General features: G+C 40.7%; 1 protein-coding gene and 1 long non-coding RNA gene across 2 annotated transcripts in view; both read right to left on the bottom strand.

Annotated features, from left to right (window-relative positions):
* Positions 1 to 2,824, bottom strand: part of LOC130684062 (uncharacterized) — a 115,249-nt gene extending 112,425 nt beyond the window's left edge. The window contains exon 1 of the long non-coding RNA XR_008998192.1: positions 2,382 to 2,824. This is a non-coding gene — a long non-coding RNA (uncharacterized LOC130684062). The remainder of the gene's footprint in view (positions 1 to 2,381) is intronic.
* A 12,176-nt stretch (positions 2,825 to 15,000) lies between these two features.
* Positions 15,001 to 25,440, bottom strand: LOC130684232 (transcription initiation factor TFIID subunit 4-like). Its single transcript, XM_057504353.1, has 2 exons — positions 24,829 to 25,440; positions 15,001 to 15,440 (listed from the first exon to the last, which is right to left on the bottom strand). Exons 1-2 carry the CDS (start codon positions 25,041 to 25,043, stop codon positions 15,407 to 15,409), a joined length of 249 nt encoding a protein of 82 aa, XP_057360336.1. The 5' UTR covers positions 25,044 to 25,440; the 3' UTR covers positions 15,001 to 15,406.
* Positions 25,441 to 27,775: the final 2,335 nt, after the last annotated feature.

Genomic DNA, 27,775 nt, shown 5'->3' with positions numbered 1-27,775 from the left:
AAGGGACTGGGGAGGATTGGTGGGAAGAGAGGGATAAGGGGAAAAAAAGGGGCATTACTATTAGCAGACATAATGTAGGGGGGATATGGGGAGGGCTCTACAACACAGAGAAGACAAGTAGTGATTCTATAGCATCTTACTACGCTGATGGACACTGACTTTAATGGGGTATGTTGGGGGGGACTTGTTGATGGGGGGAGTCTAGTAAACATAATGTTGCTCATGTAACTTTAGATCAATCATATACAAAAATAATAATAGTAATAACTTAATAAAAAATTTAAAGAAAAAGATTATCATTTAAATTTGAAGGAGGGATTAAACAATTTCCAGATAAGCAAAAGCCGAGAGAATTTAGCTCCCACCAACCATCTCTACAGTGTATTTTGGAGGGACTGCTATAGATGGAAGTGTTCCTAAGGTTAAATAGCTGTCACCAGAGGTAACAAAAAGGGATAGACAAAGAGTACAGAATATGATACTTAATATATAAAGAATGAGGAGGAAAAGAACAACAACCTTTAGATTGTGTTTGTAATAGCACACATAAGTGAGTTAAGTTAGATTCTTAGTAAGGAAGGTACCCTTGAACCTTTCGTAACCACGCATCTAAAGCCTGCAATGGCAATAAGTACATACCTATCGATAATCACCCTAAATGTAAATGGTCTGAACGCACCAATGAAAACACATAGAGCCATTGAATGGATAAAAAAACAAGACCCATCTGTATGCTGCCTACAAGAGACTCTCTTCAAACCCAAACACATACACAGACTAAAACTGAAGGGATGGAAAAAGATATTTCACGCAACTAATAGGGAGAAAAAAGCAGGTGTGGCAGTACTTGTCTTGGACAAAATAGACTTTAAAGCAAAGAAAGTCACAAGAGACAAAGACGGACATGACATAATGATAAAGGAGTCAACCTGACAACAGGATATAACCATTATAAATATCTATGCACCCAAGACACGAACACCTACATATGTAAAACAAATACTAACAGAATTAAAAGGGGAACTAGACTGCAATGCATTCGTTTAGGAGACTTCAACACTCCACTCACTCCAAAGAACAGATGAACCAGAGAGAAAATAAGTAAGGAGACAGAGGCATTGAACAACACGTTAGAACAGATGGACCTTAGAGACATCTACAGAACTCTCCACTCAAAAGCAGCAGGATACACATTCTTCTCAAGTGCACACGGAACATTTTCAAGAATAGATCATATACTAGGGCACAAAAAGAGCCTCAGTAAATTCAAAAACATTGAAATTGTACCAACCAGCTTCTCAGACCACAAGGGTATGGAACTAGAAATAAATTACACAAAGATGACAAAAAAGTCTACAATCACATGGAGGCTTAACAACATGCTCCTAAATAACCAACAGATCAATGACCAAATAAAAAGAGATCAAGCAATATATGGAAACAAATGACAACAATAATTCAACAATGCAAAATCTGTGGGACACAGTGAAGGCGGTGGTAAGAGAAAAGTATATTGCAATACGGGCCTACCTCAGGAAAGAACAATCCCATATGAACAGTCTAACCTCACAATTATCTGAACTACAGAAAAGAAGAATAAATGAGGCCCAAAGTTAGCACAAAGAGGGACATAATAAAGATTAGAGCAGAAATAAATAAAATCGAGAAGAATAAAACAATAGAGAAAATCAATGAAAGCAGGAGCTGGTTCTTCGAGAAAATAAACAAAATAGATAACGCCCTACCCAGACTTACCAAGAGAAAAAGAGAGTCTACACACATAAACAGAATCAGAAATGAGAAAGGAAAAATCACTACTGACACCACAGAAATATGAAGATTTATTGGAGAATAATATGAAAAATTATATGGTAACAAACTGGACAACCAAGGAGAAATGGTCAACTTTTTAGAAAAATACAACCTTCCAAGGCTGACCCAGGAAGAAACAGAAAATCTGAACAGACCAATTACCAGCAAGGAAATTGAAACGGTAACTCCAAATAAAAAGTACGACAGGTACCTCATAAACAAATTGTTAATTCTGAAGCTGCTGCCTCCGGCGGCCTCTCCCCCGCCGCCGCGCCACGGGTCCCACCTGCCCCCCACCCGCCCCTCAGCTCGCCCGGCCCTCGCCCTCGAGGCCGCCGCCGAAAAACTGCACACGCGGCAAGACGCCCGCCGGCCTCCCCGTGTGCGCGGCCCGGCCCGGCCCGGCCCCTCCGCCTGCGGCCCCGGCCGGGCACCGCGAGGACACCACCCGCGTCGGCCGCCCGCCGAGCCACTCGCACGGCCGCCCCTCACGGGTCCGCCGCGCCCGCAGGCGGAGGCAGGGGTCCCCGCGCCCCGTCCGGGCCCCGCCGCGCCCCGCGGCCACGTACCTTCCGGCCCGCAGAGTCGTCGCTGTCGTCTTCACCCCTGAAGCGGGGCCCGCTCTGGACGCTCCGCCGCAGGTCCGCTCCCGCCTCCCGGCCAACTCTCCGCGCCCTTGGCGAGACGGTCGGCGGGGTACAGGCGGCCCCACGGGCGGCGGCGGACGAGCTGCTCCTGCGCCTCTGCCCCGCGGAGGCGGCGGCGGCGGGGCTCCCGGTCGCGCCGCCCGACGGCGCCAGGGTGGAGGCGGCAGAGCTGGACGGGACAGCGGGCAGGAGGTGCCCGGACACGGACGGCAGGCCGCAGCACGGAGAGAGCCGCGGGAGCAGCTCCTCCCGACGGCGCTCGCGACGCTACTGACTCTTGAATATGGCGGGGGCGGAGCCTGCAGCTACTGCGCACCCGCCGGAGTTACGTGTCTGCGCGCGCATGCTACAGGGATTTTTGACCTACATTCTCTCTGCTCCACACATATACTTGACAAGGTAGATGACATTACACTCATTTTAAGGATGTAAACACTGATACTAAGATTAGAGGGAAACCTGATGAACTATGAGTAAGTCTGTAGTTTAATAGTTTTGTTCCAATGTTGATTTCTTACTTTTGATAGATGTACAGTGATTTTATAAGACTTATGAGATACTAATTTTAGGGGACATTGGGCAAAAGGTATACAGGAATGTTGCACTATTCTTTAACATTTCCATAAATCTAAAATTATTTCAAAATTAACAGTTTTTTTAAAATGATTTTAAGGGATTTATTCAAGGTCACTTTTCCACTATAACTTGAAAAGCAATAATAGAAATATTAGATGTGTAGGCAGAGAAACCAGAGGACTCCCTGGTTTAGAAGGAATAAAGGGCAACTCAGTGCCCGCAAACAGCAGAGGGAAAGTATGGAAAGTCGCTAGCTACAAAAGTAGACTGCTGTTCCAAGGATTAATGATTGTGCATTGAGCATTGACTCCCCTATACAGAATTTTATTGTTGTTAACAACCATTTGATCAATAAATATGAGAGATGCCCTCACAAAAAAAAAAAAGTATACACTTCCAATGGTAAAATAATAAGTAACCGGGATGTAATGAATATAGTCAAAATATTGTAACAGCTTGGTATGGTGATAGCTGGTACCTAGAACTGTCATGTATATAAATGTTGAATCACTATGTTGTACACCTGAAACTAATGTAATGTAATACCGTGTGTCAACTACCCTTCAATAAAAAAATACTTATATACAAAAAAAAAAAAAGTAGACTCTGCGGTTCCAATTTGCTGAGGTATTGGGATGGAAGGCAGGAGAAGGGAGGGAGGGAACAGAAGGAAAGAAGGGGTGCTAGGAATACATTTGTTTGGGAAACTCACACTTGAATTCCTGATGCTGTACCATTGTTCCTGCTGCAATTATTTCCCAAGGGGAGGCTGATTTGGAAGTCTCACTGAAGGCAGTGGAAAATCAGTCAGCTAACGTGACCTGAAAAAACAATACTTTGTATGTTCTTTTCCCCCCAAATAGTTTCCCCTTACCAATTGGAAAAATAACATGCACGTGCACGCACACACACACACAAGCATACAGATCCAATGAGATACAATTCATTCAAGGTCTTTCTATGAGGACATATGTGAAATGCCGAACTTTCAATCCTTGTATCAGGCCAGAAACAGCAGAAGACAGTTCTCACTACAGTTTTAAGGATTAAAAAATATTTAAGGTTTGGAAGAAGGAAGTGTGAAACACATCCAGCCATGCCAGTGAGCACTAAAATAATATCAAAAAAGATACCAAGTAAAATTTCCTAAGCTATGTAAGCTTGTCATAGTGCCAAACTGATGTTTTAAAAGATAAATGACATGTTTTAATGGGTTTTAGCCAAAAAACCAAAATGACATTACAGAATTTTAACCTGAATGCAATTTTGAGGCTGAGCCAGAATATGAAAATTGCTATGCTGTCTTTCCAAATATGAGTGTTCGAGCAAATTTTATTGTGATTAAAAAATGCATGACATAAAAATATCCTCATTGACTATTTTCAAGTATACACTCATTATTGCCAACTACATGCACATTGTTGTACAGTAGATTTCTAGAACTCTTCCATCTTACGTGACTACAATTCTACATCCATTGAACAACTGTTATGCTCTCCCCTAATCCTGACATCATGTTCAACCTAACCAACATTCAACTTTCTGTTTCTTTACATCTCATTACTTCAGATCTATCATGTAAATGTAATCATGCATTATTTCACTGCCTTATTTCACTTAATGTAATGTCCTCAAGGTTCCTTAATGCTGTAGCATGAGACAGAATTTTCTTCTTATTTTATGACCAAATAATATCCTCTTTGTTTATATACCACATTTCCGTTTAACCATCGATAGACATTCAGATTGCTTCCACATCTTAGCTATGGTGAATAATGCTACAATGAATATGGGTGTGAAAATATCTCCTGAAGATCCTGTTTTCAATTCTTTTGGATGTATAGCCAAAAGTGGAATTGCTAGTTCAAATAGTGATTCTATCTTTAAATTGCTGAGGAACTTTTTAGTTTTCCGTAGTGGCTGCGCAATTTTACAATCCCACCAAAAGGGTGCAATGGTTCAGTTTCTCCACACCTCACCATACTTTCTATTTATTGATAGTAGCCAAAGGCCATCTCTGCTTTTTATTTGATTACTATTTGTATGGAGTATCTTTCCCATCTTTTCACTTGTAACCTATGTGTACTTTACACCTAAGGTGGATCTCTTAGAGTTAGTATAGAGTTCAATCTTGTTTTTTAATCCATTCAGCCACTCTATGTCTTTTGAATGAGGAGTTTAATCCAATTATATTTAAAGTAATTGCCAATAGTGTAGGATTTACTATTGGTGTTTTATTATATTTTACCTTCTTGCACTTTTCTACATCTTTTCTTCTCTTGCTGCATTCCTTTGTTTCATCAAATTTTCCATTGACATGCTCTGATTTCATTCTCATTTTCTTCTGTATATCTTCTGTTCTGTTCTTTGATTGTTAGTGATTCTAAAGAAATTAATTAAATTGACTGTTGCCATTTATGAGCACACCCAGAGCTGAACTGTCAGGACGGGGGACTTCCTTTAATCCTAACTCTCCATTACTGGAGCAATAGATGATAGGCACAAAGAAGCCCCAGAAAACAAGGAATCAGAATGTTCAGGCAATAAAGCTGTCTTCTGTTTAAAAGTATGCATTTTAAAATGCTACTTATGATTTCAGAAAAGGATTATTCTCTCCCAATATTTCTACATTCAACTTTGTTTTGCCTTCTCTTATATTTTAGTTCCATTATTAAAGAACAATTTACAAAACATATAACAGTATAATAACTCAATAACTCAATAACTCATCTGTAATTTCAGGGGACAGTCCCGGGGCAATATACCTTTGAAACCAAAGTCAGTCAAAAGGAGAAATAAAGTTTATTTCTTACAAGCAGTCATCCACTTCTGCTCCCGCATGTCTCTTGTGACCTGGCTACAGAAGAAGAGTCCTCACCCTACCTCTCTGCTCTAGAGAAGCCCTTGCTGGCCCCTGTAATTACCCATTGATATGGAGATGAACTACTTCTCTCCACCCCCTAAAAATACCCATTGTATGGAGATGCACTAAAGCCAGGCAAGAGATCCTGGAAATATTTCAATTTTACCCAGAGCACACCCCTCCAGAAATCTCACCTTACTATCTACTTGTTTCCCATCTTCCACAATGGCCCCTGTCTGAGATAACTGGTGCATTGTAACCAGACTAATAACATACAATAAAAACAGCAATAAAATCATGATAATCCTCAAGCCAGAGGATTCAATTAGGCTCAAACTTCTATGCAGATTAAGTCCATAGCGGGGCCCATCCCACAGGCAGTCAGTAGCTGAAGAGGTAGGGAGTTCAGAGCAATCATCATGCGGCAGCTGCAGCCAAGGGGCGCATCCGGGTCATAGGGACTATAGAATAAAATAATCTTGAGGGTGATAAGATACATGTTTTAATGACACCAGCATAAGCAAATCTTGTCCATCAGTTAGGATACCTGCAAGAGAGTGGCATTGTGATAAAACTGGCAGGAATGGGATCTCATCCTGGTCTAGTATATCCGACTTACATCTCCCAACTGTGGGAGTTACAGATGGGTCGATACATAGGGCTATGGGAGGTACATACACTGGCCGTAAACATAAAACAAGACTTCCCCATAAAATGCTCTCACCTCCAGGATGTTTTGGGTACACTACCTTGATTGTTGGGGGCCATTCTGCTGTTCCTCCAGGAATACAGAGGAGGCCAGCTTCCAGGCCTTTTCCCAAAGGTGCCAGAAGGGCCATCCATCACTAGTCCATGTGCCAAAATGTCCAGGGCCACGTCCATTCAAGTGTTTCCAGGGTTTAATGCAGTATGGGATGGCAGCAGGATGTTGCTCTACTGGCCATATCCTGGCTTGAATAATTCCTCTTTGGCTTGCACATACAGTTTTAGAGGAGAGGCAGCATTGTGTGTTCGCATATCCGCAGGGCTCAAGGCTCCCTTCCGGTGCTTCTCACTCAAACACCATAGCACTTTTATGAGTGAACTGACCAGTCCCAAAGACTAATGGTGTCTGACTTCAGGCCAGATTTCAGCAAACCATTGTACCTCTCTATCATGCGTGCCCCAGTAGGATTATACGGTACATGAAACTTCCACTTTATTCCCAATTGCTGCACTCATTATTGTAACGCATGTCCAGTAAAGTGGGTGCCTTGATCACTCTCAATCACCTGCTGCTGGCCATAGGCTGCAAAGAGATGCTCTAGGTCCTCTTGGTGGTTTGCTGATTTGCACAATGTGTGTGAAAAGTAACCAACAGGCCAGTAGCTGTGTCCACACAGTCATGGCATACCAGTAACCTTCTGATAAGGGCAGAGACCCAATATAGTCTACCTGCCACCTGACAAGGGATTTCAGCCCCTTTACTGTTCTCCCGTGATTTTGAGGGACTCAGTATAACTCCCTCTTAGAGCACACAAGGCATTCCTTCCAGGTTCGACTGACTTCTTCAAAGGTCAACAGCGAGCCCCACCGACGGGCTACAGCCCACATTGTCCTTTGCCACGTGTGCAATGAATGCTGATGTAACCATTGGGCTACATCAGAGACAGACTTTCCTTCTAGCCATATCCAACACACCTGGATCAATGCATCTCCTTCATCATTCCCTGGGGATGCCAAAGGCAAATAACCAGTCACATGATATATGGTTACAGTCTTAGTCTGACCAGGGGCTCATATGTCTTGCCACAACTCTTGCCTCTAAAGGGGCTGGTGACCAACCATCCAGTTGGCATGGTACCATGTCAGTATCCACAGGGTCAAGCCCCAATAGATGGCCCAGCTATCAGTGCAGACAACTATGGGGGAGGGCTCCTGGGTGATCACAAGCCATACTGCCCACAACTCAGCCCATTGGCTGCTCTTCCCCTCTCCATTCTCCATCCATAATGTCACAGTCTTAGGACAGAAAGCCACAGTCCTCCACTTTGGGAGATGCCCACAACTGGAGCTGTCTGTATAACAAGCATCTTCAGGTATAGGGACTTTTCCCTCCTGATAAAGACTCTCAGCTACCAATGGCTCAAAAGCAAGTTCTTCCTGTTTTCCACTGGTATTGTCACTGGCCCTAATAAGCATTGGAGTTCTGCACTTAAGGAGCTCGTAGAAAGGGTGCTACACTGCTGTAAATATGTGCCCCATTTGGTCAGTGTAGACATCTGCCACACCACTCCATGGCCTTGCACCCACCCTGCAATGGAATAGGAGGTTATTTCCTTGTTCGGAGTTGTTCTGGTGATGGGCTCCGTAGCCAGCAAGGTGTGTTGCTTCTCTATCAAGGTGTATCGAACCTTTGCTCCTTTCCATAGTTGTGACCAGAATCCAATAGGTTGGCGTGTCCGTTCAAGCTGCTGCCAAAGACCCCATCCATAACCACTTCCGTTACATGAACATGTAGTTCACAGGGCCTTGATGAGTCCATTACATTCAAGGCCTGTACGGCCTTGACTGCCCACTTGTCAGCAGTAAAAGCACCTGCAGATGTTTCATCCTAGTTGCACCTGATGCCCTTTCATACCAACCGGTATAAGGGCTTCAGAATTTGTGCTAGGTGCAGGATAAACACTCTCCGGTAGCCCAAAAGACCCCAAAACTCTTGTAATTCTGTGACAGTGGTAGGGGTACGGAAATCCTGGACCTTGTCTATGACTTATTCAGGAATAACTAGTTTTATCTGACCAGACAACCCCCAAGAACGTTACAAACAAGGTCTCTGAAACTTTGTGCTGTTCACAGCCCATCCTTTTTCCTGTAGATGTTGCAGCAGTCTAGAAATTGCCCTTTCTAAATCTGCAATAGAATCATATGTGAGCATATCACCAATGTAGTGTATACAGCTGCACCATCTGTGGTTTCTTCCACGTCTCCAAGTTCTAGGCTACAAGTCCATGACAGATGGTGGGACTGTGAAGGTATCCCTGTGGAAGGACAGTGAAAGTCCACTGCCAGCCTCCCCACATTAAGGAAAACTGTTCCTGACTTTCCTGTGCTATGTCACTAGAGAAGAGAGCTTTAGCAAGGTCCACAACATAATGATATGTCCCTAATTCATGACTTAGTGTGTCCATAAGGGCTGCTATAGAGGGGGCAACAGCATGCAAAGGTGGTGTGACTTTATTAAGTTCCTTGTAGTTCATGGACATACTCCAGGAGCCATCTGGCTTTTTCAGTGGCCACACTGGGGAGTTAAAAGTACTATGAGTGGGCTTTACGATGCCCATCTTCTCCAACTCCTGTAGAGTTTCTGCAATTTCCTTGTGCCCTCTGCCCAGTCAATTTATACTGCTTAGTATTTGTCATCTGCTGAGGTACAGGCAGAGCTACAGGTGGGTGCTTAACATGTCCCCTCAGAACTGCCTTCACCACACACACCCTCAGACTGAACTCACCTGCAGAGGTCTGTAACCACAGGCTCTGCAGGATATCTATCCCCCAAATATATTCTAGGATGGAAGAAATGTACTCGGTAAACACCTTTGGGGGTAAGTGCACATCCCCAATGGGATTTGGGCTTTCTTTACTCTAATTGCCTTACCCCTAATCTATCACAGCACAGGTCCTGGGAAAACTCTCAGGGTTGCCATACATGAGAGAACATTCAACTCCGGTGTCTACCAGCGCCAGGACACATTGTATATTCAGAGGGGACCAATGAATTGCTAATTCTACATGTGGCTTCTGGTCCCCACCACATCCCCCAAGGTGGGGACCTTGAGACCCCACCTCAGTCAAACCACAATACCCAGTTGTCCTCCTGTGGGGGGTGAGGGCCCAGGCAGAGCCGGAATATTGTCCCCCATGAAGTCCTGCAGAGACATAGGCCAGGCATGGGGCTTTGACTACGGCTTCCGTGTCCAGGACCTCAGTGGCTGGAACTGATGCTCTGGCTTTAATTGGTGCCACAATTCTAACAGGATCCTATTGAGCTGCCCATCAAGTTTTTCTTTCATTACCCCAGCCTTTATCAAATCAACCCACAGCTGAGTCCTCAAGACCTTCACAGGGCCCTTTGCACCTCTCCTTTCAGTTGTAGCCCATACTTCCTTCTGTGCTCTTACTGTTTCAACCTCCCCCAGATCTGCTAAAGTACAAGTAGCCTCACTTATGGGTTGCCCTCTGTGGGGGCAAGAGTAGTCTCTAGGGACCCAAAGAGAGATGGGGGAGCTGTATGCAGCACCAGATTTCTCATTCCTACATTGAACAACTCCTTATCAGGGCCCTGGGGGTCCATATTATAGATGATATTTTTCATGCCCAATTCCCACAACACCTGTTGGAGCTCTGCATAGTTTTACAGCTAGTGGGTAAGTATGATCAATCACCCTGATTCGGCCAAACTTCCCTGATGGCAGCTGTCAGTCAATCCCTGATTCCCTGAGGTGTGATGGGCACTTTGCAATCGCTGCTGGAGAGAAGGGTGAGTCGTCAGGGAAGTGTCTACTCATTTCAGAACCCGACATAACAATATTTTTCTCCCCCATTTCCCATAGACATAAATGCCACGTAGGCAGAGATTCTGATGGCTTCTTCCCATACTGGACGCTTATGTCCACCAGCTCATCCTGGGTATAGGGGTGGAGCATGGAGTGCTCCACAACCTGGGAAGTGGCGGCCTTCCCCCCCCCCCCCAGGAACCCAAGGTTGTTTATAATTTTTTATTACAACCAGGTGGGCCTTTAATATAGGAGAGTTGATGCCTCAGGCAGTGTGGCCTCGGCAACAGATTGGCCCTCATCCCACGCCCTCATCCTTTCCTGATACCTCCTCTACCATCTCTGGGGCTGACGGCACCGCTCTTTCCTCTCCCTCCCCCACGGCCTCCTGCAATGCAGCTACTTCTGCTGCCTCCCCCCTCACTGCTGCTAAGGAATCTTCCAGGAGCATGACTGTCTTCTCAATAACTGTCTTTCTTCCTTAAGAGCATCGCATAGGTCATTGCCCAGCTCCTCCAAGCGATGCTGAAGTGTGTTTCTCTCCAGACAAAGTCTCTCTCTCTCCTCAGTAACATTTTCCAGTACCTTGAGGATCAGAGATCCCACAATCCCAGCTGCTACACGGCCACTCAGGGCCTCTAAACAGCTTTCTGTCTCATGGATGGCTAATTTTGCAGCTTCCAGAGTCTCCAAACTTCCCCAATGCTGGGGAAGGCTCCACCCCTCTAGGAGGTGCTTTAGCCTAGACTAATTCCCCATTAGGGACTCTCCAACTGGAAGCCCCACAGGTAGGGGGCTCCTGGGTGAAGCTGCACCCTCTACTGCTGCAGGCACTGGGGCCTGCCCACCATCTCTAGAGGCAGCTCGCCCAAGCGTTGCACCCACGTAGACAGATTTCAGGTTCAGAGGTCCTGCCGACTATGCCAGATGTAACTCTGGGGAAAGGAAATCTTGGGGCAAAATATCTCTAAAACCAAAATCAGTAAAAGGGAGAGATAAAGTGTACAGCCTGTTTATTGCTTACAAACTGCAGTCCAGGGCCATCTCTTTCCTGCTCCAGCAGAAGCAAACAAAGACCTCCCTCTAACCTCTCAGGTTCAGATAAGCCTTCTGTCACCCAGGTAATTACCCACTGATATGGAGATGACCTACCACTCCCCACTCCTGAGGAATGCCTTTTGATATGCAGATGCACTAAAGCCAGGTGAGATATTCTGGAAATACTACAATTTTTACCCACAATCACTTCTGTCCATTTTTTAACCAACAGTACTAATTTGTAATTAATCCCCAAAACTGGCAACTTATACATGTTATTCATTTTATACAACTTCCTGTGTTTTGGAGGACCCTCCATTAACTTCCTCACCTCCTAAACCAGCACGTATATCCTGGTTAGTTCATTAGATTTACCTGTTTAATCAGGATCCTTCTTTCTTACTCCAGTTCTCAAATATCTCCCTTATCTCTGAACCACTGATGGTCCTGATAACTGAAGTTTCTAAATTGGGACTACCGTATCTTTGTTTACAGCCTTTCCTCCAACAGTTTTTCATTTTCTTCCTTTTGAAACAAAAAGTGTGTGGGAGTAGAAAGCATACTGATTGAAAATAAGAAATGGATTCAACTTCCTGTTTTACATTATCTGGCTGGCAAGCCTCAAGGAAATTAATTGACTTTGCTTATTAATTATCCCTAAAATAAGAAGACAGCATGAAAAAAAAAAGTCTATACATCATTGGCAAGTATCCAGTTAGGATGTTTGCTGTTGCACATATACTCACCCCATTCTCCTCTGCTTCTCTCATCTCTCCTCACTTCCTTGACAGCCATCTACTCTACCTCACACTCATAGATCCCCTCAGATCCCTATTGTGACTTCTGTTTAAATTGTCCTTGTCCTACCTCACAAACTAGGTCATCCACAATTCACTCAATTAGATAATTCAGTTTTAGGCTCTGTCAAGGCAAAAACTTCACAAAATCAAAAAAGCAAGGAAAACTTTATTCAAGATTACTGCAATATGGGAAAGAGGCCAGAATTCAGTTTGCACTTAACTCTGCTAAAACAAAAGACAGAAATTTTTAAGAGCTCATATGAGGGGGGCCATATGTGTCCACTAATTGGCTTTACCCAAAGAAAAAGAAAACTTTTGAATATCTTCAAGACAGCAGATAGTTTTATAACTTAGGCAAGGCACCCCACCAAAGCTAGGCTCCTACTGTATCAGAGATTGGAAGTTAAGGGTGCTAGCTCCCTTGGTGATTACATTTCAAAGAGACTGTTCCGGGTCTTTGAGTAAGACAGTCCTGGGTTGTAAAACTGGCAAGAGGTTTAAAAAAGATATCTTAGAGGGACAAAGAAGGAATTTTCTAAGGTAAATGCTCTATGGAACGGAAGTTCAGTGGCTGGAGACAAAGAAGGCTGTCTAAAGATTAGTCAGCCTAAGGGGGATTTTAAGGCTGTTTTGTCGGTTCATTTTATTCATGGCAGTACATGAATAAATACCCATGAAGTTGAAGGCACTAGATATCCCAATAGATATGTCCTTAGTTTAAAGTGTACTATTCTGTCATGTCAGGTGTTCAGCTGTCATGTGTTCCCTGGAATGAACTCATCCTCCTTCTGAACCAGAACCACTTGGTTGCCTTTTGTATCACTGCCTGGGCTGGGCCGGGCACCAGGTGGATACTTACTATATTATAATTCAATTCAATCCAGTCAAAGGAAAACTGCACTAATTGCACTTGCAAAATAACTTTGAATCTTGTTCAACACTGTCCTACATAGAAAATTGCCTTTTGTCCACTTTTATGAATTTCTAACTATTCCTTTTTGTTTTCCAAATAAAACTTGACTTTGCTCCTACCATATGATATTCATACCAGGAAATTAGTAAAGTGGAACATAGGGACATATAGTGTCAAAGTCTCACAGACGTACAAGTGTAGAGCCAGTTTGTTTCCATGTAATGAAATAGTAAATATAACAACTTCTTGTGCCAGGCTTTAAATATATGCATTGGTCATTGTCTGCCTATTCACTCATTAAGACAGACCTTTCTACTGGCATCTTCATCCTGCTTTCTCAGGCACAGATTTGGTTGGCATATATCAGGTCACCCATCTACATTGCACCGTCACACACATCTTTACAACCTGGCTCTCTGAAAAAGAGCAGCTGCCTAATGAGATGACTCAGGAGTGCACTGACTGAATGTGGCCTTCTGGCTCTAGAGGACACATGGAGGTGAATCTGTCCAAAGGCAAAGCCATGAAAGTAAAGAACTCAGTTTTATCCCCAGGTCTTGTGCAGAAAGGTGATACCTCAATACTTACCATTCCCTAACCATATGACGCTGTCTCCTGACTTCATGTCTTCCCACATTCACACCTGTTCGACCAGTACTATATATAATAGTAGTACTGTAAATCTCTGGTTGTGCTGTTGTTCTGCTGAAATTTTTTCATCTGGTAAATGTCAAGTCCATTTTACTCAGAAATCATTACTCCAGAAATCCCCTCTGATTTCTCATGAGACTGAATCAATGTACACTCTCATATCTCACTAAGCTTTGCACACACATCCCTTCCGGCACTGACCTCTTTTACTCTAATGCTCTGATTTACGGCTAGATATTCGGTTCTTTCAAAGCTGGAGACACATCTTTCACTTTTTTCCTCCCAAGCATCTAGAATAGTATGTGTTACCTGGCAGGTTCTCACTAAATGAAACAACTCCCCACTGGGCACAGGTGCCAGACATTCTGCTGTAGCATTTGCAGTTATTATCTCACCCTCTGGATGCTATCCATGTGCAGTCTCCACTGCAGATGAGCAAGAGGCCAGGGGTGGTAAGTACTTACCTAAAGTCAAAAAGCAAGTGGTGGATTCAACCCTAAAACATATGATTGTTGTTATATTATGCAGTAAATGATGGATTTATACAAAAGTAAATAAACAAAAGAGTCATTTGTTTTCATTTAATGTTTACCACACATCTGAATAAACTGAAAAAAATCAGCGAGTTTTCTTTTCTATCAAATTTTGAATTTTTCTTTTATATATTCATCCATCCCTGCCAACTGCCATTGCCTAGCCTCACAAAGACACGGAATTGTGAGACTTAAGCGAGAAAATGTTAGGATGTTAAATCTGATTCATTTCTTAATTTTCTACATATCAATCTCATTAAAAAATAACTACTTGAATTAATTCATTCTATCAGGCTCGGTTTTACATTACTTTACTAATTAAGATAGTTACATTTGTTCAAAGTTCCTGGTGTGCATGTGTCTGTGTGTGTGTGTGTGTGTCTGTCTGCATGTTTATGTATTCAAATACAGCTCAACTACATACATTTTTTATTTTCAACTTCACTCAAGAGACTAACTCCATCTGAAAGAATATTGTCAGTCTTCCAGAAGAAGGTGATATCCATGCAAATCGACTTAATTGCTTTACATGTAATGGTGTTCATTGTTTCATTTTAGTAAGCTTTTTGGGGTATGTTTTGATATATATGTGATAAGAAAAGATATAAATTTCAATACTCATTTCTCTAACAATAAAAATCACACTCCACAGACTTCCTTCAAGTCTCTGTTTATAAAGTAAAATCCAGCTTTTCACAACATGCCTAAAAGGCTTTCAATTGAATAACTGAATTCAGAAATCTAGGCAAAGCAGAGAAACATAAATCATTTATGCTGTTCCCACTTGAAAATGGGCAGGTTATCATCCTGGAAAGGGAAAAAATATTATAACAAATAGAATGTATTAGTTTTCCATTGCTGCTATAACAAGTCACCACAAATTTAGCGATTTCAAATAACACAAATTGATTATTTCATAGTTGTGTAGGTCAGAAGGATGGGTGGGCTCAGCCAGTTCCTCTGCTTCAGATCTCGCATGGTCAAAATAAAGTGGCTTTTCATATATTCTTCTTTATATAGGATTGGGGCTTCATGAATTCACCTGGTGTCTCCAACACTGCATTCCCAGAATCTGTAAAATGAACTTTAATGAATAAACTGGCAAACCAGAAATAATGAGAATTAAGCAATGTTTGAAGTCTTCAAAAAATATTCTATGCAATTAGTTCTAGGCAGCAGATTAAAGAAAAAAGGAGGAGGAAAATAAGTTGAAACAACCAAAATAATGAATGTTTAATGGGTTCTGAGTCCCATAGCTCATGCGTGGCAACAGGGAACCATTGTAATTATTCCAGAAATAACATTTGAAAAATAGAATTAGAAGCTCAGAGCAATTGAGCAAATCATAAGACTTTCCCAAACATAGTGCAATTAAAAAGTTACCTTTGTTAACCCCAAATAGTCAAAGAAACCCTGAAAAAGAAGAACAAAGCTGGGGGATTACATTCCCTACCTTCGAGCTCTACTACAAAGCCACAGTAGTCAAAACAATTTGGTACTGGCACAAGAACAGACCCATAGATCAGGGGAACAGAATAGAGTGCTCAGATATAAACACACACGTATATGGTCAATTAATATATGATAAAGGAGTTATGAATATACAATGGGGAAAAGACAGTCTTTTCAATGACTGGTATTGGGAAAACTGGACAGCCATATGTAAGAGAGTGAAACTGGATTATTGTCTAACTCCATACACAAAAGTACTTGAAATGGGTCATGTGACATGAATGTGACACATGAAACCATAAAACTCTTAGAAGATAACATAACCAAAAATCTTTTAAACGTACATATGAGCAATTTTTTCCTGAACACATCTCCTCAGGCAAAGGAAACAAAATAAAAAATGAACAAGTGGGACTACCTCAAACTAAAAAGCTCTGTACAGCAAAGGACACCATCAGCAGAACAAAAAGGCATCCTACAGTATGGGAGAATATATTCATAAGTCACTCATCTGATAAGGGCTTAACATCCAAAACATAAAGAACTCATATGCCTCAACACCCAAAAACAAATAACCCTGTTAAAAAATGGGCTGAGGACCTGAACAGACACTTCTCCAAAGAAGAAATACGGATGGCCAACAGGCACATGAAAAGATGCTCCACATTGCTAATCATCAGGGAAATGCAAATTAAAACCACAATGAGATATCACCTCACACCAGTTAGGATGGTCACTATTACGTTAAAGTAATAGTTATTATAACTACATTGCCACATTAAGTTGCCTTATTGAATGAATTTGACTATAACAACAAAGCATTCCAATCTGGTTTACTTTTCACTTTCCTCTTTTTTTCCCTTGATTCATTGTTACCAAAAACAAGAACAATATGAAAAATGAGCATTTCTGTGTTCATTCATCATTTAGCCCCTATAGAGAAACACAGATAATTGGGAGACTGCTCGAAGTCCAGGTGAAGCCAATTAAAAACTTCATCTAGGCATCCTGTGGACAGTGGAAGAGGTGCGTGGGGTAGCCACAGGACAGTCTGCCAGACTTTTACAATGCGTAGTGGGAGACACGGCATCAAGGTTTCCTTTTCCATTTATACAGAATATATAATCTTACCAATTATTGATTCCCAGATCAACTCCTGATGTTTATCTAGAACTTAAGATTTACAAAACGCTTTCAGAGATGGAATTTTACCTGGCACCACGCAGACTAACAGCCTTAGCTACAGGTAAGAACATTATTCTCATTCACTCTGAGAGTGACAAAATACCAAGGAAGAAATCGGGTCTCCTAATCATTCTCACCTTGTATTAACTCAGAGTTTAAAACTGCTTAATAAATAGTATTTCAGAGCCTACTTCTACTGAACACAGTGTTTTAGATACAAATAGGGAGTTTTGTTTTGAAACACATGACTTTACTGCTGTCTATATAGAACTACTGGTTTTGTTCACAAGATGAAATATTTTCATATTCAGTGACTCAGGAGAGAGATTTTATATATAAAAATTGAATGGTACAATGTAGAGATTAGATGTCATAAGGAATTGGTAATAAATAAGATTATATGTGAGAACTCTAGATTTCAAACCTATTTTAGATGCTGCAGCACGTAAAAGTCCTAGTCTTCCTTCTTGAAAACAGTACAATGCAGATATTTCAGGCCTAATTTCATCTTGTGAATAAAGAAATATTTTGCTAACAGATAACTCTAAATGCATGATAAATGCATAGCCATAAACTCACATCGTAACAAAAACATAAATTGTTAAAGAAGGCATGATAGGCAATAAAGTATTTTTTACTTTAGAAAGTGAATAAGGACCAAATGGTGGGAGGACAGAAAAGTAAAAGTGGTAATCAGATTTTCAATTAATGTAAGAAAATCTCCCAAATGTACATTGGGCATCATTCAGATGCACATTCCGGACCCTTACATGTGTTAAAGTAACTGAAAGGTAAGGTCTGTCAATGAAAAAATTTCCCCACCTAGACAATTGCCCTGGCAGAATCTGTCTGATGTAACTATTTTGGAAATCTGGAGTCAGCTGAAGGCTTGCAACTTCCAAGGGAAGGCTTATATGGTCAACTGAGGTTAATTTCAATTTCAGCTTTTGGCTTTTAAGTGGCTTCCCAACCTCTACTCCCATGGCAGAAAGCCATGTATGTGGCTTTCACACAGCTTGCTGTAGCCAGGGTGTGCAAAAAGGACCTGTTCTCTAAAGATAGAGGATCTGTGCCCTGATTGCTGATTATTGCTTCTGATCATAGAGGTGCAGATAGAGGTGGACAGCTCCGCTGTTGCAAGTTCCTTCCCCTCAGGATGAAGTGACTTCCAGGGGAATTTAAAAGCAAGTGACTTTCTCCCTCCTACATTCCTTTCCTTCTCCCCTGTTTGGGAGCCAGACATTAAAAAGTTGGACATTCAAATCAAATACATATACAGGGGAAATTTTAAGTCACTGTGATGAGGCAGGGAAAGGCACAGGCTCAGAAAAGATTTAAGATGTTAAGTTTAAATCTCAGGCCTATCCTTGGCATGGATACAAACTACAACAATCAAAAGCAAAGCAAAACAAAACTAAAAACAAACAAACCAACAGCAAATCCTGGCAAAGGGAGGGAATCTAATTATCAGAGTTACCACATTATGATTCAAATGTTTAGTTATCAACCAAAAAAATACAGAAAGTAAAACCCACAAGGCATACAAAGAAACAGAAGAGTATGGCCTATTCAAAGAAAAAAAAAAAACCAGCAGAAGCAGAGACTACCCCTGAGAAAGACGAGGCGGCAGATTCTTTTAGGAGTCTCTGGACCCCTTTGCAATGTGGTAGTGATGGTGCAGTTCCCCAACACTCAACAGCAAGCACTGCTTGGACACCAGCAGGGTATTTGAGAATTCAACTCAGTTCTGATACCATCTACCTGGAGACAGCATCAGATTCCACAGGTTAACTGTACAAGACTATCTCTTCCCCTGCCCTTCAACAATTCAGGTGCCAGTTTCCTACACCCAGGCTATTTCCTACACTTCTGACTGGTTGGGACGAGTTTGGTCTGACCTGGATAGGCAAGAAGTTCTCTCCCTGCAAAGCCTTTGTTGTCTTCGCATGGGACCCCCTACCTGGGAAGAGTCTGAGCAGATTTCCTTGAACCTTATCTTCCCCTTCCCCTGCTGCCCCTCTATCTTTCTACCTAACATAAATAAAGATGTAATTTTGTGACATCAAGAACTGAAAGCAGTGGGGACAGAGCTGTAAAGGGCAGAATTTTTGTATGCTATTGAAATTAAACTGATACAATTCAAATTAGAATGTTATAACTTTAGAAGATTCAATGTAGTCCCCATGGTAACAACAAATAAAATAGCTATAAAATATACACAAAAGACAACGAGAAGGAAATTAAAAAGATCAAATAAATATAAAAGAAAAGAGTAATACTGGAAATGAGAGACAAAAAACCCATAAGCCACATAGAAAACAGAGCAAAATGACAGATGTGCGTCCCTCCTTATCAATAATTACTTTAAATGCAAATGAATAAAATCAATCAGTATAGAAATGGACATAATGGATTAAAAAAACACATGATCCAAACATGTGCTCTCTACAAGTGACTCACTTTAGATAAAAAGATACAAACAGATTGAAAGTGAATGGATGGGTAAAAAACATTCCATGCAAATAGCAACCAAAAGAGAGCAGTCTAAACTCATAGACAAAATAGACTTTAAATAAAAAAATGTTTACAAGAGACAAAGGACATTATGTGTTAATAAAAGATAAAACAAAATAAGAAGATATAACAATTATAAACATTTATGCATCTAGTAACAGACCACCAAAACATATGAAGTAAAAATTGACAGAATTGAAGGGAGAAATAGTTCTACAATAACAGTCAGAGACTTCAATAATCCAGTCTCAGTAATGGATAGAACAACCTGATGGAAGATAAGTAAGGAAAGAGAGGACCTGAGTAACACAATAAACCAAGCAGATCTAACAGACACATACAGAACACTCTACCCAACAACACTATATTCTCCTCAGGTGCACACAGGACATTTTCCAGGATAGACCATACATTAGGCCACAAAATAAGTTTCAACTTAAAAAAAAAGTAAGATATCATACAAAGCATCTTCTTTGACCACACAGGGTGTGTCCTCCTCTGAGCTCCTTTGGGGTAAGGGCCACGTCATAATCATTGGACTTACGTCATTTGGCACTCAGCATCTCAGTAAAACATGTTGTTTTGAAAATGATAAGGCCTAGGAAAAAAGAAATTTAAGCGAAGGAAATCTGTTGGCCAGTTTTTTACCTACATTCTAGACCAAATTCCACTGGTGTCTCAGCAAGGACTATTGAGTTCATTTGTGCCATAAGTGTGTGGCAAAGCACTCTGTGGGTCCCATGCAGAAGATGATGGACAAAGTCAAAGTTCTGACTATGAGGTCACTTAGGAGGAAGGATACACTCTCAAGTATCTGTGATACAAGTCACTGTATGAAAACTTCCTGAGTGGTCCCAAAGGCAATAGGCCTACAAACAGAATGTCATTACTAACATGTTACCAATCTGCTGGGAATGGTGCTACATGATGTACTTGAAATTGAAACAGGAGACATTTTTCATCCTGCAGAAAAAGCACCAGAGAATTTTGCACACACACTGTTTTCACTTGAAATTTCTTTCGGTTTTCAGATAGCTCTAGGCCATGTTAGTCAAAATTTTAAAATGCACTGAAGTTTTGCATACATGAGAACCACAGGCTGTTAAGGACATTTGTGTCTTGCAGACTTTACTTATCCAGGAAATGAACTACCAGAATATGTAATGAGACTAGAATTTACATTGTGGAACTCATTATATGTGTGACTGTCCCTTTTGGAAACCACATTCTCTTTTAGTGCAGGCAGAAAAATATGCAAGTTCATAAATATCTCATGTCCAATTCAATTAGCCCAAATACTTGGTAAATACAAGTAACTCAAAACTCTCTCTTATAGGAAACAGAGCCAGATTTAACCACAGGCATAAGGCAAAAATGTCAAGGCATTCTGTTGGCTAAGAATGTCAGGTTAAAGTATATAATGACTGTTAACACTATAGTCAGACATCGTCTAACATTTGATGGGCACCTGTTAGGTGCCAGCCACAGTAAGCAAGTTTTGAAGAATCAGTTTTGCCCTCAGCCCAAAATCTGCAGTAGATCACCATAATTTATTTACATATGTTCAAAATAAATGGTGCATTTTCTGTTATTTTATATTAATGTTTGTAAATTTTAATTCAAATGATATATCCTCTGGTAATTCAAAACTTCTTACATCTAATCAAATCATCAAGCTTATAAATTACACCTACCAAAAACTTATGCAAAATATACTTAATAATACAACTTTAGAAATCCTACCACTGAAGTAAGACTTGATACTTACGGTAACCACTACCTTTCAACATTGTACTGGAATCCTACCAATGCACTGAGACTAGAAAAAAAGAAACAAGTAATATAAATATTGGGAATAAAGAGGTATATTTAAGAAAAAATGTTTTTGCAGACAACTGATGGGTGCCACATCAATACTGGCACAAGAAAAAGAATTCTTCCACATTGTTTATAAAGAGTATATAAAATAGAAATGTTGATGATAATGCTAAATGATGACTAACACTATGTGATTACTATATATCAGGCACTATGGTAAATGCTTTTCTGAGTTGTTCAATGTAATCCTCACAACACATGCCAAAGAAGTTTTTTCTTGCCATTGTCACTTTACAGAAGAACTGAGTTTTTGAGATGTTAAATACATACTGATTCACTGCTAGTCTGTAGCATAAACACACTCAAATTCAATTGTGTGACATTAATAGTCCATAAACTTGGCCCTTGTGTTTGCTGTATTTCTTCCCCTGAAAGCTTTGATTTTCTTTATCTGTAAAACCCTATCAACCAACAGTGCAATTGGTAAGCCCAACACTTATCCTGCTCTGATTGTCAGTTAAAATACAAGAGCAGCATTTTTGCATGTTTTAGAGAGATGCTTTACCAGAAACACAACTATCGCTCTCGTGTCTGCCCATGCAACTATTTGGCTTTAGACACCCCTTTTCCTTGGAAGATAATTACCTGTTTAAAATAAAGACTGAAAACAAATAGAGACTTAAATTTCAAATGTGATTGAAAGGAAAAATTTCTTCTAAATAGATGAAGCACAGAGTTTCTCCTCTAATAATTTATTGAACATCTACCGCCACTCAAAATTGTTTTCTAACGGACACAGGCTATAGAAAACCATTTCTAATGGACCATTAACTTTATAAAATTTTAGTCTGCATGCTTTCCCAAAAGAAATAATTTAATTAACCATCCTTTACTTGTCCCATGAAACTCTTCTTAAATAATCTTATTCACACATATTGTTTTAGCTTCTCCCATTGAAGTTAAACCTTAGATCCATACCTCAAATCCAGTCCTCTTTCTAAAACTCTGTATCAGTATATCCAACTACTCGTGAACTTCTTCAACTAGGCTGCTTAAACATTTTATCTAAAATTGAACACAACTTCTTCCTCTTCACTCATCTCACCTCACTCTTGACTTATTTATTGTATCTATATTGTGATAATATTCAGTATTTATTATATACTAACCATCTGGTCTTCACAAGAGGACAAATTGGATGACTTGCTTTTAGAACTTTTAAAGCTGCATATTCGATAAATTCTGAGGCTATTTAATTAGCAGCAGCAACTATGTACTGTAATAAATTGAATTATTTTTTCAAAATACTATCATACTTGTGCTAATAAAACAGAAACTAAGTCTTTAAGGAATATCCCTGCACTATTCAAATAGTATAACTCCAAATAAATGAGATTTCAGAATAACCATAACTTTAAATTGTAGCCTGAGAATTACAGAGTTGAAGATAGAGCAGTCAAATAACAATGTTTTAAAGCAAAGAAACTAAAGATCAGAACAGGTGTCAATATGTAAATATCAACTTAACTTAGCTTTTGGATTTTTTTGAAGTACCACTTGATCACATTTCATATATCATCATAAATTATCATTTTACATTCACAAGGTACAACCACAAACACACATCAGTTTGAAATTATTTTTGGAAAAATAATCATTTTCCACTATAGTTTTGTTATTTAAAGCTAGAAGCAAATTGTGATTATAAATAGAAAATATATAACCCTGTAGTGATTTCTCTCTACTCCAAAACATAAGCAAGTTTTATCACCTTAGAAAATAGTAAATTGGAACACTTTTGATGGAGAACATACAAGGTTATAGATTTGTATCACTTATAGGAAGAAATGTTTCTAAGCATTTTATCTAAGTATCCCATAAGGAACAAAGAAAGGCTTTAAAAAGGACCATTGTTTTCTACTAATATCATGTAACTGTAGTACCAAAATATTGATAGGTAGGTTTTCCTGCACTGAGACTCACCCTACTAACTAAACTCTGTGGCAAAATTCAGGCTAAATTAATTATAAGATTAATTTTCATTCAAGAGTCCTTCACTCATAGAGTTAGTCAATACATGAAACACAAGTGATGGCCTTAGAGTCGGCCTATTTTTACACCTCTGACCATATTGGTTAAAGCCAAAGACCTTCAAGATGTTTTTATTTAGCAGCAGTAACTTAATTTGACAGGTACTTTAAGGGAGAACCATTTACTGGAATAACTGAATTTTTGTCTAATCACCTGAAAGCCAAGTACGAGGTATATTCAAATTATACCAGGATATGAATCAATGACTTAACAAGAGCCTAAGACTTTCAATGGATGGTCTCAGCGCGCCCCCTTATGGTACTGAGGTTAAAATATAAAGTAACTAAAATCAAACACTACAGAGCTAACTTTCTTTAGCATCCCTTACTATACAAACTTCCTTTTCCCTAACCGAAAGAGTTGAGTGCAAACCTAACATTGTTTTGATTCCATGGATCTATGGATAAACAGTTATTTTCAAATTGGAGAGGCTCCAGTGTGAAATAATCCCCCACACACTGTCTAATTTAGATTTAACACTGTGAAGCCAACCAGCGCCACTCCCATCACTAATGATTTTCTCCCTCTTTCTCTTCTTCCCACCTCCCTGTGTTAGTGTGTTAGCGTCCGTGTTAGTGTGGGGGCGTTTGTGTGTGTTAGTGTGGGGGGGTTAGTGTGTGTGTGTGTGTGTTTGGGTGTGGATATATTGGTGTGTTAGTGTATATTTGTGTTATGGTGTGGATATGTTGGGGTGTTTGTGTTAGTGTGTTTGCTGGTGTGCATGCTGACACCCTTCCACTGACACCCCACACAATAACACCCCGACTAACACCCCCACACGCTGACACCCCAGTAACACCCCCACTAACACCCCACACACTAACACCCTCACTAACACCCCCATTAACACCCCCACACGCTGACACACCCCCACTGACACCCACACCTAACACCCAGATTAAATCCCCACATGCTAACACCCCCCCGCTAACACGCCCACATGCTGACACACCCCCAACACCCCACACACTATCACCCCCATTAACACCCCCCCACACTAACACAACCCCACTAACATCCTTGCACGCTAACACCCCCACACGCTAGCACCCCCACTAACACCCCCACACACTAACACCCGCATTAAAACCCTCACACGTTAACACCCCCCACTAACACCCTCACACACTAACACCCCACTGACACCTGCATTAACACCTCGACATGCTAACACACCCCCACTAACACCCCCACACACTAACACCTCACTAACATCCCCATTAACAGCCCCATACGCTAACAACCCCAACTAACACCCTCACACGCTAACACCCCCAGTAACACATCCTGCGTGAGCGTCCTGCGCCTTCCTCTCCTCTCCGGCTCCCCGGCCCCCGTCCCGCCCGGAGGCTCCGGGAACCCGGGGCGCGGGGCGCGGGGCCCGGGGCCCGGGCTCTTACTTGGGCTCCGGCGAGGACGCAGCCGCCGAGCAGCAGCCACCCCCAGACGCGAGCCGACGCTCTCGGCGCGGCCATGCCCGGCCGGGCCCGAGCGCGGAGCGGGGGAAGCTCCTCAGGCGCACGTCGGCGGGCGCGGGGCGAACTGGCGGCGTTGCGGGGGCGGCGGGCGCGGGGCCGACGGCCGAGGAAGCCGGGGCCGGGCTGCCAGCACCCATGCGCCTCGGCCCCGCGTCCTGCGCGCCGCGGCTCGGGCGGGGCTCCGGGACGGGCTCGACCGGCCCTCGAGGCGGACCCGAGGGCGAAGGACTCGGGGCGCCGCTGCCGCCGCTGGAAGCCTGCACGTCTCTGCTTCCCGGCCCTCTGTTCCGGGTTCCAATGCCCTGGCTCTGGGGGCGCCCTGGGTCCTCAGGGAGTGGTCCGAAAGTTCCTTGCCCTCCAGAAGCCCAATGACCACCAGCCACTGAGATCTGGACAGTGTGGTTCAAGGCCAGGCGCGTTCTGCATCTCTGGCTGTGTACTGAACGGTCTCTACGGCACTCTAAAGTTCTCTGCCTGTTTCAAAACAGATCTGGGCTTCAATATTTATGGAGCGATGTCAGTTTGCAGCCTAAAATACTGATCTCAGGTTGTAGACAGTTTTGAATCTCTTACATCTATTAAAGAAGAATTTTAGTTAGATACAGAAAGATGAATTTTATCACTTTGGATGATGCTCCAGATATTTAATGGAATTTAAAAACAAGACTGCTGAAACCGAAGGTTTCTGTGATGGCTGCCCTTGTACTGTTTCACCATGTAAGAACTTACTCACTATTTAAGAATTTGTTCTCCATGTAAGAACTTGTTTGTTATGCCTCAGAAGATTGAAGACTGACGAAAATTAGGCTTGGGGTGGATTAATGATTGTGCATTGAGCATTGACTCCCCTATACAGAATTTTATTGTTGTTAACAACCATTTGATCAATAAATATGAGAGATGCCCTCACAAAAAAAAAAACAAAAAACAAAAACAAAAAAGAAAAAAAACAAGACTGCTGTTCCCTTATTGCAACATTTCACTGTGATCCACATGCAAAATACCTATTCTGTTTTCTGAAGCTATGCAACATGCCTTATACATGTAAATGGTATGAATCATCTCCAGTTTATGAAGTGATTGAAAGAAATAGAAGATGACTTGTTTAATAATCTTGTATCCTTTGTGAGTCTTCATTGGTTAAACATTAGAAGAGTTTTACAAAATTTGTTTGAAACAGAAGGAATGTTTGACAAATATTCAATATTCAAAAGCTAAAAACATAGGGGTGTAATTTACGTTCTCTCACTACTACCACACTGCATATGAACAAGTTAAATTCAAAGCTCCAGGGAAAGGAAAAGTTTATTTTTGACTTAGGTTGAGGAATTTATATTGAATTTACAACTTGCATAATGGAAATCAGTAAAAATAATTTTAAACATTTTCTAATATCAATATGCAGAAGATTTTAATATTAATCAACAGCATTACATAAATTTGTTACAACTTCTACAAGACAAATTTGAAGAACACTTTGTTATATGTAACTTATAGTTGCTTTTCAATTTATACACTACTGCTTTGAATCAAATATTAATAATCCTACATTGGCCCAAGAATTAGGAAACTTAGTATGCACAGATGAGAATGTATTTTTGATGCAAATGTAATACCTAAATTGAGATGTGGTATAAGAATAAATTACACACTGACTCTCAAAGATGGCATGAAAATAAAAAGAATATACAGTATATCACTAATATATTTTATATCACTATTATTTAGATACATTAGATAATTTAAATACATTTTTAAAATTAACTTCACTTGTTCTTTTTTACTTTTTAAAATTACATATTTGAATCATATTATATTTATTTTAGGCAGAACTGTTCTAGTGACAAACTTAAGTTACCCTATATCCTTCCCAAGGAATATCGCTCTCACCACTCCTTTTAAATATTGTACTGGAAGATCCAATTAATACAGTGAGAAAAGAAAAGGAAATAAAAAGAATAAAGATTGGCAAGGAAAAAATACAACTGCCTTTGTTTGCAGATGACATGATTGTCTGTTTTTAAAAATTGACACACAAAAAAAACCCCTCCTGGAAATGATTATAGTCAGGTTGCAGGATGTAAGGTTGACACACAGAAGTAAATCACTTTCCTGTATATCAGGATGAACATATGGAATTTTAAATTAAAAACACAATACCACTTACAGTAGCATAAAAAAAGAAATGCTTATGTATAAATCTCACAAATTATTTACAAGTTCTATATGAGGAAAGCAATAAAACATTAATGAAAGAAATCAAAGAACTAAATAAATGGAGAGAGATTGCATGTTCAAGAATAGGAAGACTTGATATTATCAAGATATCAGTTCTTCCCACTTGGTCTATAGATTCAGTGCAATCCTACTTAAAATCTCATCAAGTTATTTTGTGGATATGGACAAACTGATTCTAAAATTTTTGTGGAGAGGCGAAAGACCCATAAAATCAATACAATATTTAAAAGGAATAAAATTGGAGGACTGACACTACCTGACTTCAAAACATGCTGAAAAGCTATAGTAATCAAGACAGTATGGAATGTGGTATTGGAGAAAAAAATAGATAAATAGATCAGTGGAATAGGATAGAGAGATCAGAAATAGATTTCCATATATATATATATATATATATAATCACTGATAGTTGACAAAGAAGAAAAGGCAATACAATGGCGAGAAGATAGTCTTTTCAACAAATGGTGCTGGACCAACGGGATGTGTAGAGCAAAAAAAAAAAAAAAGAATCTAGACACAGACCTTACACCCCTCATAAGAATTCACTCAAAATAGATCATCAACTTAAATGTAAAACTCAAAACTATAAAAGTAGAAGATAACGTGGGAGAAAATCTAGATGACATTGGCA

Source organism: Manis pentadactyla, chromosome 6, assembly GCF_030020395.1.
Source record: "Manis pentadactyla isolate mManPen7 chromosome 6, mManPen7.hap1, whole genome shotgun sequence".
Taxonomy (NCBI): domain Eukaryota; kingdom Metazoa; phylum Chordata; class Mammalia; order Pholidota; family Manidae; genus Manis; species Manis pentadactyla.
The sequence above is the reverse complement of the archived record's forward strand: the minus strand, read 5'-3'. Positions and strand labels throughout refer to the sequence as shown.

Coding starts and splice junctions, on each gene's coding strand:
- LOC130684232 (XM_057504353.1), bottom strand. CDS start 25,043: ATGGGTGCTGGCAGCCCGGCCCCGGCTTCCTCGGCCGTCGGCCCCGCG. Junction 15,441..24,828: donor GCGTCCTCGCCGGAGCCCAA/GTAAGAGCCCGG, acceptor TTCATTTTACAG/ATTCTGGGAATGCAGTGTTG.